Raw genomic sequence first — 23,887 nt, forward strand, 5'->3', positions numbered from 1 at the left:
AAATGCAAATGGTCTAAATATACAAATTAAGAGACACTGGCAGGCAGAATGGCCAAAAAACGTATGTTTTTATAAGAAACTCACTTCAAACACGAGATAGTTTGAAAGAATGGAAATGATGTATCATGCTGACATTAATCAAAAGAAAGCAAGAATGGATTATAATATCAGGTAAAGTAGACTTCATAAGAAAGAAAATTACTAGGGTTGAAAAGAACATAATATAACGGACATCACTCCACCATCTTGTAGATGTACCAAACAACACAGCTTCAAAACAGATGAGAAAAAAATGTCTAAGCTAAAAGGAGAAATACATAAATCCACACTTTTACTTAGGAATCTCAATACCCTACTCTCAGCACCTGATAGAATCTCTAAATAGAAAATTAGTAAAGATATAGAAGAAGTGAACTACAGACTAATGTCTAATGAACTTAAGATTCAAAACTCTTTTAGATATTAGTAAATTAAAACCAATGGTATATACATATATTATGACCAAATGAGTTTATTCCAAGGATGCAAGGCTGTTTTAATATTTGCAATCAATGTAATCTACTATATATCAACAAGTAAAAATTATATCATATTTTAATTAATACAGAAAAGGCATTTGAAAATGGCAAGAATCTATTCACGATAAAAATTCTCAATGCAGGCTGGGAGTACTTGATAAAGACCATCAGTGAAAAATTTATAGCTTATATCATATGTAGGAGTGAAAGACTTGATGTTTTTCCCCTAAGACTGGGATCAAAACAAGGATTCATTCTCACCATTTTTACTCAGCACAGTACTGGACATTTTAAGCCACTACAGTAAATGGAAAATGTAAGAAATGAAACAGCATACAAATTCTAAAGGAAGCAAATAAATTGTCTCTACTTTGGAAATTCCATGATTGCCTACATTTAAAATGTCCCAGGAATTCTACCAAAAAAACCCAAAGCAGAACAAAACAAAACAAAACAAACAAACAAAAAAACCGAAGACCACCTCTCCTAGAGCTAATAAGCAAATTCAGCAAGGTCACAGAATTCAAGATAAGCAACAGAAACAAATCAATCACATGTCTATAAACTAAAACAGAACATAAGAAAACTAACATAAAATACAATTTATAATACTTCTAAGGAAAATAAAATACTTGGGCATAAACTTGGCAAACTATGTTCAGGATCTGTATATTCAAAATTATAAAACACTGATGAAAAAAATAAAAAAAGACCTAAATAGATGGAGCAATGTATCATGTTTATGAACTTGAAAAGTCAACATAGTAGAGTCAATTCTCTCCAATTTTACATATAGGACTAATGCAATTTTTACCAAAATTCCAGCAAGGTTTTTAGTGGACACAGAGAAGCTTATTCTAAAATTTATACAGAAAGATAAAAGTTCAAGAATAGCTAAAACAATGTTTAAATAAAATGAAATAAGGGGGAACAGGTGAGGTGGTACATGTCTGTAATCCCAGTTACACAGAAGGTAGAGAAGGGAGGATTACAGTTTGAGGCCAGCCCAGGCACACACACACACACACACACACACACACACACACACACACACAAGTGAGACCCTATCTCAAAAAAACAACCCAGGTTGGGGGTGTGGCTCAAGTGGTAGAGTGAGTGCATAGTAAATATGAGGCCTGAGTTCAAAACTTATATACCACACACATAAAAAAAAAAGGCAGAATGCCTGCCTAGCAAGCGTGAGGCTCTGAGTTCTGAGCCAGGTATGCTGTCACATGCTGTAGGCAAAAAGTGAGATCTACCTGAAAAATAAACTAAAAGGCAAAGAGGGCTGGGGTACAGCGCTTGCCTAGCCATGAGTTCAAACCCTAGTCCTGCAAAAAACAAAAGCAAACCAAAAAATGAATGAAGTGGGAGAAGTTGCTCTATTCAATATTAAGGCTTTCTGTACGGCTACAGTACTCAAGACTGTGTAATGAACAGAGCAAAAGATACATAAACAAATTAATAGAGAATCTATAAAAATGATCTACACAAACATATCCAACTTATTTTTGATAAAAATGTGAAAGCAATTAAATGGAAGGAGGACAGACTTCTCAACAAATGTTGCTAGGGCAAGTGAACATCTACAGGCAAAATAACCTGAAAAACCCTCAGTCTAGACTTCAGTAACTTATACAAAAATGAATATAGGGGGTTGGGGTAGAAGAGCGCTTGCCTGATAATTGCAAGGCCCTGAGTTCGGTCCCCCGCACCGAAAAGAAAAGAAAAATGAACATAGATCAAAGACTAAAATTAAAATTGTAAAAAAAATGTTTAGGAAAAATAATAGAGGAGAAAATCAGGATCTAAGGCAAGGCAAAGCAAAGCGTTCTTAGGTTTCCTACCACAAAGGCCAATCAAGGGCAGGTAGAATGGCTCAAGTGATAGAGCACCTGCCTACGAAGTGTGAGATCCCGAGTTCAAACCACTAGTACCACCACCACCAAAAAAAAAAAAAAAAAAACCCCAATCAATAAAAAAAGCACTGAACCTCATCAAAAGTTACAGTTTTTACTCTTTATAACTTCTTGAAAAATGCATGTTTATATAAGGCAAAAATTATAACACTGCATTGTGTGGTTTGTCATGTATGCACAGGTGATATATATATATAACAAGTTGTTATGTATGCACAGGTGATATATATATATAACAAATATAGTTTAAAGCCTGGAGGAAATAATGGCTGTATGGTTCTTACATTTTATGACACAATAAATACAATATAAAATCTATGTAGAAACTGTGGAGAATTAGGAATGTAAATTAAAATTAACATTAAAATCCTAACAGCGAATATACAAAAAATACTAGAGACAAGAAATTTTTGAGTGTTGTGGAAATATATGTTATCTTGATTATGGCATATATGTCAACTTTTTAAACTGCATGTTATAAATATATGCAGTTTATATTATGTACTTTATACTAAATAGGATTGCAATTATACTAATAGGATGGCTTAAAAATGGAAAAGAAATCTGCAAATAACATTATACTTAATAGTTAAAGGCAAAGCTTTCTTGATAAGATCAAGAACAATAAAAGAGTATCTTCTCTCACCTACTATAGGATACTGTACTTGAAGTTCCAGCTGGACAATTAGAAAGAAAAAGAGAAAAATGATAGCCAGTGTGGAGGTACAGGCCTGTAATTTCAGTTACTCAGGAAGTGGAGACAGCAGGGTTGCACTTAGAAGCTAATCTGGGCAAAGTCAGCTCTAGACCCTATCTGAAAAACAAACTAAAAGCGAAATGATTAGGAGTGTCACTCAAGTGGTATAACACTTGCCCAGCATGTCTCAGGCCCTGAGTTCAATTCTGATAACCATACACAGACACACACAAACTATAAAGAAAACATTAAAACTATCTCAACTTCCAGATGACATGATCTTATTATAGAAAAAAATCTAAGGAATTCATAGAAAACCTATTAGAACTAATAAATAAATCTAGCAAAGTTGAAAGATACAAGAGAGTAACACATAAAAATCAACTGTATAGTATACGTAAACAATGAAAGGTTCAAAGAGGAAATTAAGGAAACAATTTTAACTGGGCGTGATGGCACTCACCTATAACCCCAGCTACTTGGGAGGTAGAGGCAGGAGACTGAGTTCCAGGCCACCCTGGGCTACACAGCATATTTGAGGCCAGCCTAGGCAACTTAGCAAGACACTGTCTCAAAATAAAAAAGGGCTAGGATATGGCTTAGTGATAGAGTAGTGCTTGCTGAGCATGTGCAAGGCCCTGAGTTCAATCCCCACTACCAAAAGAAGGAAAAATATTGCATTTACAATAACATTAGGAAAAAAATAACCGCAGAATAAAACAACAACAAAAAATACCCCTTGGAAAAATAAGGAGATATGATTTGCTGAAAACTGTAAAATACTGCCGAAATGAAAGAACACCTAAATTTTCCCAGGTTTATAGATATATAATGGAGAAAAAATTGTGTACATTCAAGATGCACAATATGCTGGGCATTGCTGTACATACCTGTAAACCCAGCACGTGGGAGGCTAAGGCAGAAGGATCATGATGTTTGTGGCTACCCTGGGCTTTGTACACAGTGAGTTCCAGGCCAACCTAAGCTTTATACTGACACCCATTTTAAAATTATTTTATTATATTTTTATTTTCTCAGAGTAAATTGATTTTAGTATGTGTAGAAAGATGAGATACATGTTTCTGGAGATACATCTATAAATATAAATATATTGCTAAAACAGTAAGTACATAGCATTTCCCACCAAATCACCTTGGTGCTATGAGGCCAAATGAATTAACATTCCCACACCATTCTACTCAGGTAATGAAGAAGTGAATGGACTGCAATTTATAGTTATATTGTGTAGCTGTCACTGAAGACGGAATGCAGCCATATATAAATGTATACGTTGTTTATTTCCTTAAAATGCCACCTCTGATGAATATTAGGTTCATTCCATCTTACTGTTACTTGAGCTGAATTAAAATGGCAAAATTTCATGAATTGTTCCATGAATGGCAAAACTAAACATCTCTTAAAATTAAAAAAGTAAAGTTAATTGACAAACATGAATTTAAAGTAGTAAGAAGAGTTTGTGGGTTTATATTACAGGCTAAATGATAAACTGAGATAGACATTACCTTAAAGATAAAATGTTCCAGTGCATGTGACTTGAGGTGAAGATTTTCAAGATAGTCATTTATTTGTACCTTAAATCTAATTTATAGTGAAACTGCTAAAGTGATTATGTATTTGATGCCCATGGTGCTAGAAATGGGAAAGACCATTTCCCCTGAAAGAACTTCTCAGAAGAGCATCACAAACCTCAGTTTCCATCTAGTACATAACTTCTTGGTATATCTGAATTTTAGGCTACCATATCAAAAATACAAACTTATTTCCTAACCAGGAAATTATAAGGGAAGGTATCTAAAACACTATAAAACTTAAATGTTTATTTTGGGGAGGGGTATAAAACACAATCTAAATTCATGAGAATATACTGTTTTCACTGCTAAGCAAAATTATTTAGATGACTAATATATTTCTTCTACATGTAAAGAGCTATAGATTAGAAAAAATTCAGTTTCTAGTAGAATAAAACCATGATTGTAAGATAAATTAAGAGGAACAGCACACTGTCAGTTGTCTGTACTGTGACTATTCAGACTCTTCTATCTTACTAAAATTATTTTAAAAGTACAAACATGATGACTTGATAAGCATTCCCACAACAACTTCATTATTAAAATCAACACATCCATTACCACACATTGTTTACCAAGTGGGGGACAATATCTACTCTCTTAGTGAATTTCGAATAAACAATACAATATTTTAACTATATAGTCATCATGCTGTAGATCCCTAGAATTTATTGATCTTCTAACTAAAGGTTTGTACCCTTTCACCAACATCTCTCCAGTTTCCCCACCACTCAGTCCTTCTCTCTGTTTATATCACCACTCATTATATCTCTCTGTTTATATCAGATTGACTTTGTTAGATTTCAATATGTACATGAGATCACACAATATTTGTCTGGCTTATTTCACTTAGCATAATGTTCTTCACATTTATCTATGTTGCCACAAATTGGCAGGATTTACCTTTTTATGGATGAATACTATTTCACTGCATATGTATGCCCATACCACAAACATTTTCTTTATCTATACATCCATTAACAGTCACTCAAATTGTTTCTTTATCTTGGCAATTATAAATAATCCTGCAATGAACATGATGGTGATGATATCTCTTTGAGATATTGATTCTATTTCCTTTGTATATATGCCCAGAAGAGAGATGGCTAGATTATATGGTAGTTCCATTTTTGAATCTTTGAGGAGTCTTCATACTATTTTCCATAATGGCTGTCCCAATTTATATTCCTATCAAGACTATACAAGGGTTTTGTTTTCTCCACACCCTCACCAGTGCTTGTTACCTCGTCTTTTTTTGTAATAGCTATTCTAACAGGTGTGAGGTCATATCTCATAGTATTTTTTTATTTTCATTTCCCTGGTGATTAGTGGTAGTGGGTATGTTTTCATGTACTTTTGACCATTTTGTTGTCTTTGGAGAAATATTTAAGTCCTTTGCCCAATTTTTAATCTAATGAATAAGAATCCAATACTTGTAGACTGAAGACTTGACATTATTAAGAGATAATGCTACTCTAAGCAATAAATAGAGTTTACACAATCCCTATCAAAATCTATGTTTTTACAAAAACTGACAAGCTGATCCTAAAATTCATGTAGAAATGAAAGGGACCCAAAACAGCCAAGTTAACCTTGAAAAAAGAAAACAAAGTTAGAAGACTTATGCTTTTATGGTCAATTGATTTTCAGTCATGGTGCAAAGTCTATTGAATGGGTGAAAAAATGTTTCGAATAAATGGCGCTGGGAAAATGAGATAGCCACATGAAAAAGAATTACTATAAAAATTAAGCCAAAGCAGATCAAAGACCTAAATTTAAAAGCAAAAATTCAAAATTCTTCAAAGAAAACACAGGGTGAAATCTTTATGACTTTGGATTAGGCAGTAGTTTTTTAAGACACTAATAGCAATCAAAGAAAATACACATAAATTAGACTTTCTCAAATTAAAAGAAATTATACCACAAAGGCCACCATCAAGAAAGTGAAAAAAGAAGCTGAACATGTGGGTACATGCCTATAATCCCAGCTATTTGGGAGGTGGGGATCAAGAGGCCATTCCAGGCCATTCAAGGCCATTTCAAGGCCAGCCAAAGTGGGAAAAATTAGTGAGACCCCCATCTCAAAAAATAAGCCAGGGATGGTGGCTTACAACTGTAATCCAAGCTATGCAGGAGGCAGAGGTAGGAGGATCACAGCTTGAGGCCATCATCAAGCAAAAAGCAAGATCCTATCTGAAAAATAACTAAAGTAAAAATGTCTGGGAACATGACTCAATTGGTAAAGGCCTACCTAGCAAGAAAGAGACCCTTACTCCAAACCCCAGTACCACCAAAAAAAAAAAAACAGGAAGGAAAAGAAAAAAGGGAAAGAAGGAAGGGAGGGAGGGGAGAAAAGAAAAAAGTGAAAAGATCTGGGAATGCTGGTGCATACCTGAAATCCCAGCACTCAGGAAGCTGAGGCAGGTGGATCACAAGTTTGAGGTCAGCCTGGGTTACATAATGAGACCCTTTCTAAAAAGAAATAAAAGTAAAAAGACCCAAAGAGTGGGAGAAAGTATCTTTAACTCATGTAAGTGATAAGGGTCTAGTATCCAGAATATATAACTCAGCAACTAAAAAAATACATATATAACTAAAAAAACAAAATATATACAACAGAATATGTAACTCAACAACTAAAAAAATTAAGATAGGAAAGCAATCTCTCCAAAAATATTTAAAAGAACATAAACAAAGGCCTAAAAGCATATGGAAAGATGGTCAACACAAGAAATCTTCAGGGAAATGCAAATCAAAACTTTTCACAATCACTAAGATGGCTACAATCAAAGAACAGATGACAAGTTTGGTAGGAATGTGCAGACAGCAAAGTCTTTTCAACAAATAGAGCTGAAACAATGGGCTATTCATATATTTAAAAGACCCTTAGCTTTCTATTTCACATCATTTATAAAAATTAATTCAAGATGGACCACAGACATGAACATATGACAAAAGATCATAAAAACAATGAGAGTATCTTTGTAACTTGGGTGCAGGCAAATGCTTAGGCCACAAAATAATAATAACCACAGTGGCAATTTCTGATGAATTAGACTTGCTCAAAATTAAATAGTTTGGGTTGGAGGCATAGCTCAAGTGGTAGAATACCTGCCCTGAGTTCAAACTCAAGTACCATAAGAAAAAATTAAATAATTTGTCTCATCAAGTGAGGAAATCTCATACATTGCTGGTATTTGTGTAAAATAATACAGTCAAATGGGAAAACGGTCAATTTCTTTAAAAGTAAAAAAGAAAAATCCTTATTCTACGACCCAGAAATTCTGTTCCTAGGTATTATATAAGAGAAGTGAAAATTTATATGCAAACAGGCACCAGTGACCCACACCTGTAATCCTAGCTACTCAGGAGGCAGAGATTAGGAGGATCGTGGTTCAAAGCCATCCCAGGCAAATAGTTCACAAGATCCTAGCTTGAAAAAACCTACCACAAAAAAGGGCTGGCGGAGTAGCTCAAAGTGTAGGTCATGAGTTCAAACCCCAGTACCATGAAAAAAATATTTTTAAAAAGAAAAAGAAAATATATCCACAAAAAGACATAAAAGAATGTTCAAAGCAGTTTTATTCATAACAGCCAAAAACTAAGGGCTCAGTGCATAGCTCAACCAGTAGAGCACATGCCTCTCAAGCATAAGGCCCTGAGTTCAAACACTAGTACAGTCAAAAACAAATTGATGCCTAATAGTTGAAAACTAGAAAGCACTCAGGTGTTCATGAATGGTAGAATGGATAAACACATTTGATATATTCATAAAATAGTATATTACTCAGCAGTAAAACAGAGTGAGCTATTGATACACACAACATGGTTCAATACCAAAAACATGCTCAATGAGAGAAACCTTATCCAAGAGTATATATTGTATGATTCCATTTACACGAATGCCCAGAACAGACTAAACTAATCTATGGGGTTTTTTTTTTGGAGGTGAAATTAATTCTAATAATGTTTTATTTAAGACAATATTTTTTACAAATAAATATAAAAGTTGTTAATGAGCTACTTTACATTCTTTTGTTCATACTGATTCTTTGAAATCACTGCATATATTATACTTACAACTGTCAAAGGTGCAAATTACGATTTAGTTTAAAGGTCTTTTTTTTCTTTATTCATTTATTCATATGTGCGTACATTGGGTCATCTCTCCCCCATCCCTCCACCCCCTTTCTCTCCCCCTCACTCCCCTTGCTTCCAGGCAGAACCTGTTCTGCCCTTTTCTCCAATTTTGTTGAAGAGTAGACATAAGCAATAATGAGAAAGACAGCATTTTTGCTAGTTGAGATAAGGATAGCTATACAGACAGTATAAAAAAAAGTCAAGTTTTGACATTGGCATAGTGTAGGGAGAACTTACTAGGGAGAGGCATGAGAGAACTTTTTGGAGTAATAGCAATATTCTGTATCAGGTGGGCAAGCTATAGTCTGCAGGAGACAAATCTGGTGCCCACCTGGTTTGTCAACAGTTTTATTGCAACACAGTCATGACTATTTGTTTACAAATTATCTATGCTTACTTTCATGCATACAATACAGTTGCATGACTGAAACACAGATTTTATTGCAAACACCCATATCCTGACAATGGTTTTAGGTTGCACAGGTGAAAGCATTTGTCAAAACTCATAAATTTAAACAATAAACATAAACATTGAGTTCTAGTCAAGGTTATGTATACTAAAGTATTATGAATGAAGTATACTGATGTCAGAAAATTACTTTAGCTTTTAAATGCATCAGGAAGTAAAATGGATTATTATGTGACAACACAACACATTACATTGTTAATATTTTGTATTAGGTGGGTAAGCTACAGCCTGCAGACCAAATCTAAATATCAAAATAGATAGGTGAAAATAGTGAAAGCTAACTGTAAAATCTAGGTGTTAGGTATACGGGCATTCATGCTACAATATGTTTCAATTATTCTGTGCCTTTGAAAGTTGTCAAATAAGATACTGGGGAAAATTTTAATTAGGTAAGAGGAGTATACAACACATGCAATCTGCCTACAGAAATGTATATTCTAATCCAAAATTCTTTATTACCTGGGCACTGGTGGCTCACACCTGTAATCCTAGCTACTTGGGAGGCTGAGGTTGAGAGGACTGCAGTCCAGGCCGGCCTGGGCAAAAAGTAAGACCTTATCTTCAAAATAACCAGAGTGAAAAGGGCTGGTAACATGGCTCAAGTGGTAGAGTGGCTGCCTACCAAGCACAAAGTCCTGCGTTCAAACCCTAATACCACCAAGAAAAAAAAGTGTTTTGTGAAACACTTTTAAAGTAATAAATCCTGGAATAGTATGCCCTGTAAAGAAACTTCAACTGCAAAGATATTTATCGCTAAGTCTTGTTAGGAGTCAGCTCGCACGTAATGGAATCATTATAATTTATGCCCTTGATGATAGAGAATTTTATAAAACACATAATACTTGAGGTAACAACTGTTTGGAATAGTAATTTATCATCACTAGAAAATAACTCTTACAGCACACAGCACATCTTTTATCTGTGGGCCTCAAAGCATTTTATTAGCCAAACTCAAGAGTCTTTCAGATATACCTAATGCAGAGCAGAAGACAAAAAAAAAAAAAAAACATTAATCAGATTCTCTGTTCTTTGCTTCAACTAATTAAGTCAATTCCCTGAGTTAACTAAATTTCACTGAAGTCATCATTTCCTTTTTCTCCAACTCTGGAAAGGAGGATAACTATCTAACTAAGGAGCTGTGTAGGGTAACAACTGAGTTCACAGCCTCTGGAGGCAGGAAATGAGTTTAAATGGTGGCTTTCCTTTAGGACACTGGTAAAGTTACTTAACCTCTCTGGATCTCACCTTTCTTACCTGTAAAACAGGATAATGATAGAACTCAAAGCACTGATATAAGGGGAATACATATAATGCCTTTAGAATAACATTTGGGAGACCGGAGATATAGCTCAGTGATAGAACACTTGCCTAGAACACATGAGGACCTGGGTTCCATCCCCAGTACAGCAAAAAAAAAAAAAAAATAGCGTTTGAGACATACAATTCCTTGATTGTGTTAATTACAAGCTCACAAAGGCAAGTGATTTTTTATAAATGTAGAATAAGAGAACCACAGGCTCCTGACATTTTAGGACCAAAAGGTCTTGGAAAGCTATACTAGCCTTCTGCTGTAAACTTCAAACATGCCAGATACTTTCCTCCCTTAGGGCCTTTGCATTCATTATAGCTTCTGCCTGAAATTTGCATTGCTGACTCTCTCATCTATTTCCAGTGCTCGATCAAATGTCACCTTCTCTGATGACCACCTTCTTTAAAACTACAACCTACTTTCCAACTTCTACTCTACATTTTCCCTCAGAGAATACTGTACCCATCTTGTATAATTTAATTTTTATCATGGTTATTGACTGTCTTTCCCACAATAAAACTCATTAACAGAGAGGATTCTTACATTTTATTCACTTATAAATCCCAAATAGGTGCTTGAATTTTTTTCTTGTAATCTTGTCTAATCTTTTCAGTTTGAAGAGGAGGAAACTTAGAAGCTAAGAGTTGACTCAGGGCCTTCCAGTGAATAAGTAAATGAGTCAGAAACAAGGATCATGACTCCCAGTCCAGTGCTCTTTCAACTATAGCTTACTATCTCAGAAAAAAAAATCACAATTATCCACGTTTTCCCCCAGGAGTATTTACCTTAGGAATTTCTTGGCCTTGCAAATGCTGCTGTGTCTGTAACATAGAAATGCTCTGACAGGCAGTGGAAGCCTTTACTGGAATGCTTAGTGTCAGAAGATGAGCAGATGATGGCTGATTTGGAAGGGCTATTCCAGAGTTTTGATAGAGGGTCTGCTGTTGTAATTGTGGTTCTAATGACCCGGAAACGGATGCTAAGCTAGAAGATGGCTGCCACTGTGGCTGGCCAGAAGACTGCTGCTGGATGCATGCTGGCTGGTGCTGTACTAGTTTTCTCTGCAGGGGAAAATTTTGACTATTGTCTAATAACTGAAGCACTTGAGGCTGCTCTAAAGGTTGTATTACATATTGCTGTTCTACTGCCACTGGTTGCAACTGTTCTTGCAAGGGAGGCACAATCTGGACCATGTTTGGAATGGTCTTAGGAATACCTGGAAATGGCTGAACTTGGTTAGATGTCTGTGAATCGGGTACCTCCTGCAGAGCAGCAGCATGTTGGCTATACAAAGACTGCGGTTGACTTACGGAACCTTCTTGAGTAGGCAACTGATGAATTTTCTGTGCTTGTCTATGAGAAGAATGAGTCATCTGCTGATGCTGAATGAAAGCTGAGTGAGAAACCTGGCTTGGTGTTAGTTGTGACTGGGAAAATTGTGCTGAGAAATGAGGGGGCTGTATCTGGGCCTGTGAAGAGGTCTGCTGAATGAAGGACATGTGCCCAGGGTGTTGAAGTTGTCCTTCCACTGCCCTCTGAAATGTAATATTAGTTGACTGGGCCTGAGTTTTCAGCTGCTGGTGTCCAAAACTGACATTTGCTTGGGATGGAGACACTGAATTCTGGACACTAAATAAAGGCTCAACAGAACATGTCTGTGTATCTAAGGTTGGTGTTAAATACATCTTTTGCTCTGACAATAAAGATGTACTACCTTGGGGTTGTGTCAAATAGGCTTGCTGCTCAGAAGTCCATGCTACATAAGGTGGTACAGAGTATAACTTCTGACCTGCAGAGTTTGTAATGTGTACTTGCTTGCTATCAGGAGGGTTTACTGTGTATACTTGCTGGGCTATGAAGGCTGCCTGTCCAGTTGTCTGGATGGTATAAGCAGTTTGTCCTGGGTAAGAGACATGTTCAAGAGGCAGTGCCTGAGAAGCAGACAGATCCATACATTGTACAGGGTAAGCAGACTGGATCGCATATGCTGGTTGGTCTGGAAAAGGTGACTGAACAAGAGGTTGCACTACATAAGCGGGATGCCCTTGGGCCTGTGCCAAATGAGAGGATTGTGCTGCAGGTGGAACTGGATAAGAAGTCTGCATGGAATAGGTTGGCTGTGATCCTGGTGGTTGTACAGTGTTAAGTGGATGCTCCGGGGCTAGCAGTAAAGAAGTAGGTTGTGCTGGAGCCTGGATTGGGGAAGTTTGTTCCTGGGGATATATCACAAAGGGCAGCTGCTGAGGAGCCTTCAGTGGGAAAAATGGTAGTTCTGCAGGCGGCTCTGGATAAGTGTATTGAACAGAGTAAAATGGCCATTCCCAGGGCTGAATCACACTTTCAGTACCACCCTTTGGTTGCTTCTGACTTACAAGAGCTTCAGACTCTTGTAGAATATAATCCTGCTGAACATTTTTCTGTGGTGCTGCTATAATCTTAGGTTGTAAAAATAATGGCTGCTGCTGAATAGAGGCTTGGAAGCAAGGCTCCTTCAAATGTATGATCTGGCTTTGTGGCATTGAAGAACCTGAAGTTATAGACTCCTGATACACCACTGAATATGGCTGTGATACTGAGTGAATCTTTTGTGAAGGCTGATGGGCCCCTGAATGCCCCCTGATGGAATTAGAAGGGAGCTGAGCTGTAGCAGCAGCATTCTGTGCACTGCTCACATATTGGGCAGAAGAATGATTCAACAAAGCTTGAAAATGATTAACCGGAAAGAAACTAGAAGTCTGATTGGCATCTGGTGTTTTGGTTAATGCCTGATTCCCATTTCTGGGGCCAGGCTCAAATTGAAGACCAACTGTTGGATGCTGGGAAGTCATCTGTGAAGCAGGCAATATCTGAGGAGAAACTGCAGAAAATATTGGTTGTGGAACTCCAGTAACTGACAAGTCTAAAATCATGGATTGGGCTGAAGTTTGTCCGTGTGCTCCAAGGGCCAGCTGTAGTTCCTGGTACTGATGCAAGGAAAATTCAAATTATAAATGCATATACCATGCCCAGTTAAATGGGACTGTTCCAAACAGACTGGTAAAATAATGTTATATTTTCATCAACTTATCTAAAAGGTGCTAGGTATAGCCTTAGTCCAATAAACATCAATGGCTAAATGTTAGTTGAGTACATGAAGGGGCTGAGAGCAGTCCCAGCAGAACACTGTTCATAGCTTCTCAGTTATTGTACTTACCACATAACTCATTCAAGCCTGGCAGAGACTCAGAATAACTACGTGTGACACCTTCACACACAAGACAGTCAAAGTTCCAAGAGAAAACTCAAAGGATTCCAATATCATAACTAAAATGAATGGAAGTGCTCTCTCAAAAAGACAGGAGCAAGTTGATTGAAATAAATATAGATTGGCTGTGATAACTCCTCAAGCTTGTGCTACCATGGGCATAAAACCAAACTGTTAAAGTGGTTGCTTAGGTGGGTCTTATGTAATATTTGAAAAGGACCGACTATAAAAAAGTATGTATACAATGCATCTGTGTCTATAATAAAATTAAATGTGTACACAGAGAAAAGACAAATCTAGAGGCTATATCCTCAAGCATAAATAATAAGTTCTCTCTACATGTAGGGATAATAGGTGATTTCACTTTCTTCTTTATAATTTTATAAGCATCATTTTTGTTTGCTTTTTGTTTGGGTGTTTTCTGGGGTTTTTTTGTTGTTGTTGTTGTTTTCGAGACATGGTCTCGTTATGTATCCAAGGCTGACCTGGAACTCACTATGTAGCCCAGACTGGCCTTCAACTTATGATTCTCCTGCCTTAGCCTCCCAAGTGCTGGGATTATAGACATGCACTACCACACCTGGCTTGACATTATGATAAATAACCAAATAACACTCTCATAATAATTTTTCAACTTCTTTAAATTTTGAAAACACATTTTAAATACATACACCTGTATGTGCTTGAACCTAAATTAAATTCAAGCATCCATTCAACATACTTTGCATTGTAGACAGAGAAAGAAACAAATCAAACCTCAACATGACCTCAATTACAAATATGTACAATATCACTTATAAACACTATTCAAATAGCAGGCACACTCAACTATATCAGGCTAAATCTATCCACAGCACCTGGCATTTGCCAAAATGGTGTATACTTTCTTCCACAAGACTGTGAGGTCTTTGAGGGCAAGGATCCTGTCTTATTTTATTTTATATTCCAAGAAAGTAGTAGGCATTAAAAGTTTTCTGTCAAACTGAAAGTGACTATTTACCAATTTCTTAAAGAAATCAGCTGCTAGCCAAAGAGAGAATGCCCAAGAGTTTAGACCATCTTACTCCCAGAGAGAGAAGGCACATGCAAAGAAGGTGGGGGGGGGGCAGAAAATGGGTGATAGAAAAGAAAAAAGCCCAACAATGTGTCCAGAGTCCATAACCCAAGCAACCAATATATAGTGTGGATATATAAACTCAAAGACTGTTTACTTATTGTTAAAAATGAGTAATACTGACTTCATGAGTTTGAAAGTCAAAACGCTCTTCCTTATTTCTCCTACAGAAATAAACATGAACCAAAAACAAATCGAGAATTTAGATGAATGAGTTAAAACTTATGAAAGTCATGAAATAGAGTTTTTAATTAGCTGCAACAGATATCCCTCTACCATCAAAAACAAGTTGGAAAAGTTCAATATAAAGTATTTTACTAAGAAAAAGATTTCAGAGTCCTAAATAAATCTTTGTCTATATACTGAGTTCCCTGTTTCTCCTCCAATTAAACAAGTAGTGTTTCAAGATTATAGTTATACAATGTTAGGTGTATTCACAAGAGGAATGTCTTGGATTTAAGAAAGCACAAACAACTTTTAGGTTTGCATAACCTTTAAAACTATGATGAATTTATGAAAGAGAATCTTTACTACTCAAAAAATTCTAGGCAGTGTCAAATTTGCTTGAATGAATACAGAGCCTCTAAAACCATGTCTTACCTTCATCTGTGAGACCTTCTGGACAGTTAATGGGGAAACTTGGGGCTGTGAAACAACTGTAGGTCCAAGGACATGAACAGGCAAAACAGAAGACTGACCTTGAACCACAGGCAAAATTTGAGGCTGAGTCAGCTTTGGCTGTGTCTGCAACTGCTAAATAAGAAAAAAAAATTAAAGATAAACTTTCCCATTTATAGCAAATATACTATTATATATTAAAAATGTAACAGTTCACCTCACCCCTGAAATTTGTTGGCAATGTCCTACTAGTTGCTGAGCTGGATAAATTTGCCCTGGAACATTTATGTCAGCCTGTGGGATGTGAGAAACCATTTGGGAGACAATCGCCTGGTTTGCGGAATAGCCTATATTGGGCTGACTTGAAGTATCTGAATGTATAACTGTTCCAGCTCCTGTCTCAGACAAATTGTCACCTATAACAAAGAAAACAAGCAACAGGTAGAAAAGAAAATGAAACACTATGACAAACAGAAAAAGAAACAAATCAAACCTCAACAAGATCTCAATTATAAATATGTACAATATCACTTACAAACACTATTCAAATAGCAGGCACACTCAACTATATCAGTCTAAATCTATCCACAGCACCTGGCATTTGCCAAATAGGTGTATGCTTCAAATAAAATATGTACACTAAAGCATTAATACAAAAAATATTCCAAGGTGGCTTGAGCATGTAATGCCAATTATATGGGAGGTGAAGATTGGGAGTATCATGGCTTGAGGTCAGCCGAGACCCCCATCTCCATAAATAAGCTGGGTGTGGCAGGCACAATTGTTATTCCAGCTACATGGGAGGCACAGGTAGAAGGATCATGACCCAAGACTGGCCCCTGAGAAAAAAAGCAAAAAAAAGAACTGGAACCATGGCTCAGGTGGTGGGGTGCTTGACCCCAGGACCAATTAAAAAAACCACCACTATGTAATCCCAGCACTTGGGATGCAGAAGCAGGAAGATCACAAATTGGAGGACCAGCCTGGGCTACATACCAAGACCCTGTCTTTAAGTAAATAATAAATAAATAAATAAACAAATAAACAAAACCATCATGTAAACTCTCTATGAAGCAAATAAATATTGGTATCATATTAGAGCTTTCTTTTTTTTTTTTGGTGGTGCTAAAGATCCAGCCTAGGGCTTTGCACATGCCAAATAATACACACTCTACCACTAAGGTGCATTCCAAGTCCTAAAAAAGTTTTTTGCTGGTTTTGGGAGGCCTTGCCATGTAGCCCAGGCTGGCCTCGAACTCTCAGACCTACTGTCTCAGCCTCCCGAGTATTCGGAATGTAGGTATGAACTACCACTTCTCCAGCCCTAAAAGTTTCTTAATAAAGCAAACCTAAAAATAATCATATAAAATCAACTCCAGGACTGGAGATACAGCTCCGTGGTAAATTCTTGCCTAGCACACTCAAGGCCCTGGATTTGATCCTCAGCACCACAAAAAAAGAAAGATCCCAAGCACTTGGGAGGGTGAGGCAGGAGAATCATGTGTTTGGAACCAGTCTGAACTATATAGCGAGGGGAAGGGAGGGGAGGGGAAAAAGAAAAGGGAGGGAAGGGAAGGGAATGGAAAGAATTAGTTATTACTATGCAAATACTGTGTGTTTGCAGAGAAGAGAAAAACTAGAGGGCTTATGCTTGTATTTTAGTCTAAAATACAAAAGGTCTTAACATGTAGAAAATTCCTTCTTGAGAAATAAATCTTTAGTTCTAAATTTTCATTATTAAAGGACTTATGTTAGACCCTTAAGATGTGTATACATATATATATATATACATATATATATATATATGAACAAAAGTAGCATTCTAATCCTTCTATACCTAACATATTGAACAAGTCACTTAATAGAAGATTTTCTTAATTTTAAAATAAGGAAGCTACCTGGTTTACTTCAGGAGGTGTTGTAAAAGGCTTGAGAAAACGATAGATAACAGAATGCTTTGAAAAGTACAAAAGTGCTATTTAAAGATAACTGGACATTTGTTTAATTTTATAAATTATAACTGTCTTACCTCTAACAGAGGAGCAGTGCTGCTGTGGCTTTCTCTGCAGGAGCTGCTGTCGAACATGTTGATCAACTTCAGTTTCTTCACATTCAGCCCCAGTGTGCAGAGCAGGAGCAGGGGACAAAGCTGTAGTCTGGTGCTGAGGGAATACATTCCCCACAGACTTGCACTGAGAATCCCTGCGTTCTTCCAAACAGCCAGTAGGCTTCTTCTCCCTACTTTTTTTTATCAGGGTCACCCGGTCTCTAATGGATTTAGCAACAGCTTTGGAATCACTTTCATGAAAGAATCCAGATTTGACCTACAAATAAAACACAATAAGCAAACTATTTCTTTAACATTTAAATTTTTAGCTTTCTTTTTACTTGCATCATTATTTTACACACAAATCCCAAATGCTATTAAATAACAGTTAATTTTCCCCTATACCCTTTTTTTTTTATTTTTGGTGGCACTGGGGTCTGAACTCCAGGCTCCACACTTGTTAGGCAGGCACTCTTACCACCTAAGCCACGCCACGAGCCCTTTCTTGTGATGGGTATTTTTCTTGAGATAAGGGTCTCACAAACTATTTGCCCAGGCTGGCTTCAAACCACTATCCTCCTGATCTCTGTCTCCTGAGTAGCTAGGATTACAGGCCTGGCTCTTTTTTTTTTTTTTTCATTTTTCTTTTATTATTCATATGTGCATACAAGGCTTGGTTCATTTCTCCCCCCTGCCCCCACCCCCTCCCTTACCACCCACTCCACCCCCTCCCGCTCCCCCCCTCAATACCCAGCAGAAACTATTTTGCCCTTATCTCTAATTTTGTTGTAGAGAGAGTATAAGCAATAATAGGAAGGAACAAGGGGTTTTGCTGGTTGAGATAAGGATAGCTATACAGGGCATTGACTCACATTGATTTCCTGTGCGTGGGTGTTACCTTCTAGGTTAATTCTTTTTGATCTAACCTTTTCTCTAGTTCCTGGTCCCCTTTTCCTATTGGCCTCAGTTGCTTTAAGGTATCTGCTTTAGTTCCTCTGCATTAAGGGCAACAAATGCTAGCTAGTTTTTTAGGTGTCTTACCTATCCTCACCCCTCCCTTGTGTGCTCTCGCTTTTATCATGTGCTCATAGTCCAATCCCCTTGTTGTGTTTGCCCTTGATCTAATGTCCACATATGAGGGAGAACATACGATTTTTGGTCTTTTGAGCCAAGCTAACCTCACTCAGAATGATGTTCTCCAATTCCATCCATTTACCAGCGAATGATAACATTTCGTTCTTCTTCATGGCTGCATAAAATTCCATTGTGTATAGATACCACATTTTCTTAATCCATTCGTCAGTGCTGGGGCATCTTGGCTGTTTCCATAACTTGGCTATTGTGAATAGTGCCGCAATAAACATGGATGTGCAGGTGCCTCTGGAGTAACAGTCTTTTGGGTATATCCCCAAGAGTGGTACTGCTGGATCAAATGGTAGATCAATGTCCAGCTTTTTAAGTAGCCTCCAAATTTTTTTCCAGAGTGGTTGTACTAGTCTACATTCCCACCAACAGTGTAAGAGGGTTCCTTTTTCCCGCATCCTCGCCAACACCTGTTGTTGGTGGTGTTGCTGATGATGGCTATTCTAACAGGGGTGAGGTGGAATCTTAGTGTGGTTTTAATTTGCATTTCCTTTATTGCTAGAGATGGTGAGCATTTTTTCATGTGTTTTCTGGCCATTTGAATTTCTTCTTTTGAGAAAGTTCTGTTTAGTTCACGTGCCCATTTCTTTATTGGTTCATTAGTTTTGGGAGAATTTAGTTTTTTAAGTTCCCTGTATATTCTGGTTATCAGTCCTTTGTCTGATGTATAATTGGCAAATATTTTCTCCCACTCTGTGGGTGTTCTCTTCAGTTTAGAGACCATTTCTTTTGATGAACAGAAGCTTTTTAGTTTTATGAGGTCCCATTTATCTATGCTATCTCTTAGTTGCTGTGCTGCTGGGGTTTCATTGAGAAAGTTCTTACCTATACCTACTAACTCCAGAGTATTTCCTACTCTTTCTTGTATCAACTTAAGAGTTTGGGGTCTGATATTAAGATCCTTGATCCATTTTGAGTTAATCTTGGTATAGGGTGATATACATGGATCTAGTTTCAGTTTTTTGCAGACTGCTAACCAGTTTTCCCAGCAGTTTTTGTTGAAGAGGCTGCTATTTCTCCATCGTATATTTTTAGCTCCTTTGTCAAAGATAAGTTGCTCATAGTTGTGTGGCATCATATCTGGATCCTCTATTCTGTTCCACTGGTCTTCATGTCTGTTTTTGTGCCAGTACCATGCTGTTTTTATTGTTATTGCTTTGTAATATAGTTTGAAGTCAGGTATTGTGATACCTCCTGCATTGTTCTTTTGACTGAGTATTGCCTTGGCTATTCGTGGCCTCTTGTGTTTCCATGTAAATTTCACAGTAGATTTTTCAATCTCTTTAATGAATGTCATTGGAATTTTGATGGGAATTGCATTAAACATGTAGATTACTTTGGGGAGTATCGACATTTTTACTATGTTGATTCTACCAATCCATGAGCATGGGAGATCTCTCCACTTTCTATAGTCTTCCTCAATCTATTTCTTCACAAGTGTATAATTTTCCTTGTAGAGGTCTTTCACATCTTTTGTTAGGTTTACACCTAGGTATTTGATTTTGTTTGAGGCTATTGTAAATGGAATTGTTTTCATACATTCTTTTTCCGTTTGCTCATTGTTAGTGTATAGAAATGCTAATGATTTTTCTATGTTGATTTTATATCCTGCTACTTTGCTATAGCTATTGATGATGTCTAGAAGCTTCTGAGTAGAGTTTTTTGGGTCTTTAAGGTATAGGATCATGTCGTCTGCAAATAGGGGTATTTTGACAGTTTCTTTACCTATTTGTATTCCTTTTATTCCTTCTTCTTGCCTAATTGCTCTGGCTAGGAATTCCAGTACTATGTTGAATAGGAGTGGAGATAGTGGGCATCCTTGTCTGGTTCCTGATTTTAGAGGGAATGGTTTTAATTTTTCTCCGTTAAGTATAATGCTGGCTGTAGGTTTGTCATATATAGCTTTTATAATGTTGAGGAACTTTCCTTCTATTCCTAGTTTTCTTAGAGCTTTTATCATGAAATGATGTTGGATCTTATCAAAGGCTTTTTCTGCATCTATTGAGATGATCAAGTGGTTTTTGTCTTTGCTTCTGTTAATGTGGTTTATTACGTTTATTGATTTTCGTATGTTGAACCACCCCTGCATCCCTGGGATGAAGCCTACCTGGTCGTGGTGAATAATCTTTTTGATGTGCTGCTGAATTCGATTTGCCATTATTTTGTTGAGGATTTTTGCATCAATGTTCATTAAGGAGATTGGCCTATAGTTCTCCTTTTTGGAGGTGTCTTTGCCTGGTTTTGGGATAAGTGTAATACTGGCTTCATAAAATGTGTTGTTTTTTTTTTTGTTTGTTTTTTTGACAGTACTGAGGCTTGAACTCAGGGCTTTGAGCTTGCTAGGCAGGAGCTCTATCACTTAAGTCACATCCCTAGCTTTTTTAGCTTTACGTATTTTTCAAACAGGGTCTTGTTTTTATGCCTCAGCTACTGTGGACAGTGATCCTCCTATTTATGCTTCATGTGTAGCTGGGATGACAGGAGCACACCACCATGCTCAAGTGTCCTATTGGTTGAGATGGGGGTCTCGCCAACTATTTGCCTGGGAGGCCTTGAACCGTGATTGTCCCATTTGCCATCTCCCAAGTAGTACAGGAATGAGCTATTGCATCTAGTTTGTCTTTATATTCTTTATTAATCAAAGACATAAATATATGCAAGAGCCTTGCATAGTGACATAAGAAAAATAATAGTATTAAACCTGGTGCCGTTGGCTCATGCCTGTATTTCTCACTACTTTGGAGGCTGAGATGGGGAGGATCATAGTTTGAGGCCAGACCAGGCAAATAGTTGGCAAGACCCCAGCTCTAAAATAACCAGAGAAAAATGGTTATTTGGCAGTGTGGCTCAAGCGGTATAGTGCATACTTTACAAGCACAGAGCTCTGAGTTCAAACCTCAGTCCCAATTTAAAAAATAGTACTAAGATGGGCATTGTGGCTCATGCCTGTAATCTTAGCACTTGGGAGGCCGAGGCAGGAGGATTGTGAGTTCAAGGCCAGCCTGGGATACATAGTGAGTTCCAGGCCAGCCTGGACTACATAGTGAGGCTCTGTCTCATAAAATAACAACAGGACTGGAGGTATGGGAGCATCTGCCTAATAAGCATGAGGCCCTAAGTTCAAACCCCAGTACTGCCAAAACAACAACAGCAACAACAAAAACCTCAATAGTATTACCAAGAATTATTGAAATATTTCAGGCATAAGCAAGACATGATGGCACATGACTACAATCCCAACACTACGGAGGCAGAGTCATGAGGATCACGAGTTTGAGTCCAGCCAGGGCTACATAACAAGTTTGGGGCAGCCTAGGCTACAAAGTGAGACTCTATTCCAAAAAAAGGATGAGCAGGAGGAGAAATGAAAATGAAGTCGCATGGTAGTTGAAAAATGTTAGATGAAACACACATATCCTCCCAAAGCTCAAAAAAAATCTCATAATAAATGAATTTTTAAGATATAAATCCATAAAAACAGGGACAATACAAGAAAGACAACAAAAACAGTATTTTGAGCAGCTTTGAATACATAAAACAAATAAGTTAAAACTAACCTAGGAAACCTGGGAAAGGTGAACTATGGAAAATGGGAATCATTTGCACTTATACTGAATACTCATAAAGCACAGGAACTGCCAGCACTAGATAGTTCCACAACTGACAGTAAAATCAAATGATGGCTAAAATAAGGAAGATTCAGTGAAAGGATTTAAGAAGCAGTCTACTTGTAGGCCTAAATTCCGCTCTATAACTTTACATGATTGCTTACCCCTATTCATAAGTCTGGAGTTTTTCCGATGAAGAAGGCAAAAGAAGGATCTCTGAACTACAGAACACAAAGTAATCAACGGTAAATTTTATTGAAAACAAAACTACTAAGGGACTATATGCAGCTGGAAGTCAAATGCAGAAATGCCTAGCCTTCTTCTCTACTTGGCTACCAAAATACTGGTAACCAGACCCTTACCCTCCAAGAAAGAGATTAAAAAGTGATCCTCTGGGGAATCATACCAATCTAAGAATGAAAGACTTTTAAATACTTATATCAGAGATTAACCCAATTAATGGCCCACCCAAACACCTTACAGTAGTCAGAGTTAACAAGTTCTATGCAAGCAATCATACCATCTAATCATACCATTAACTTATTAGTCCTTGTGGTAGATAAAACTATGAGCCTTCAAAGATGTCTTCTCCTAACCCCCATTATCTGTGAATATGAAATCACTCCCATCATTGAATGTGCTAGGTAGCACAGCTGACCTTAAGCTAGCCTGACCTTTTTACCAGCTGATGACACTAGAAAGATTCAACCTGCCATTGCTGGCTTTGAAGATGGGGTAGGGGCACATGAAAGGACTAAAACATGGCTTCTAGGAGCTGAAAGCAGTCTCTAGCTAAAACGGAGCAGTAAATAGGGACCTCAATCTTATAAGTACATGGAATTGAATTCTGCCAACAACCTGTATAAGCCCCAAAGCAGATTCTACCCCAGATCTTCCAGATATGAGCCAGGCCAGACACTACCTTGATTTCAGCCTTGTAAGATCCTAAGCAGGAAGTAAAGTTCACTAAGACTTGTGACCTATATGAGAGATAATAAATGGGTATTGCTTAAGCTACTAAGTACATGGTCATTTGTTACATAACAATGGAAAACTAATATAATCACTATTTAAAACAGTAGTCAAAAACACTAACATTACAGAGATGTGTGATAATTCTACATCTACAAAACAAAGAACACGATGTTTATTCTAAAAAAGGAACAAAAGACAAAAAATGAAAAAGGACTGTTGAAGTTCAAAACATGATAATAGAAATGAAACACTCAAGGGTTAGAAAATAAAACTGATGATGTCTGCCAGAGAGGAGAATAAAAAGACAAAGGGATGGAATATAGAAAAAACAAGAACACTGGAGAACCAATCTAAGAGACCCAACATCTAAACCATAGCAGCTTCAGAAAAAGAAAACAGAAGAAATCATCAACAAAGTATTTCAAGGAATTTCACAGAAAATAAATAAAATGGGTTGACAGGTTGAAAGAGTCAACAGAGTATCATCCACTGAT

The 23,887-nt window shown here is 37.1% G+C and overlaps 1 protein-coding gene across 12 annotated transcripts in view; it reads right to left on the reverse strand.

The window, feature by feature from the left end:
• Positions 1 to 23,887, reverse strand: part of Wnk3 (WNK lysine deficient protein kinase 3) — a 153,856-nt gene that overhangs the window by 67,547 nt on the left and 62,422 nt on the right. For 9 of the 12 annotated variants that reach the window (XM_074064107.1, XM_074064102.1, XM_074064105.1 and 6 more), the window contains 3 exons: positions 17,650 to 17,944; positions 15,843 to 16,036; positions 15,603 to 15,755 (listed from right to left, as the gene is read on the reverse strand). In XM_074064107.1, coding sequence (XP_073920208.1) covers positions 15,603 to 15,755; positions 15,843 to 16,036; positions 17,650 to 17,944 — 642 coding nt within the window. The remainder of the gene's footprint in view (positions 1 to 15,602; positions 15,756 to 15,842; positions 16,037 to 17,649; positions 17,945 to 23,887) is intronic. The other 3 variants (XM_074064106.1, XM_074064109.1, XM_074064113.1) reach the window with 1 other exon arrangement.

Source organism: Castor canadensis, chromosome X (genome assembly GCF_047511655.1).
Source record: "Castor canadensis chromosome X, mCasCan1.hap1v2, whole genome shotgun sequence".
NCBI lineage: Eukaryota > Metazoa > Chordata > Mammalia > Rodentia > Castoridae > Castor > Castor canadensis.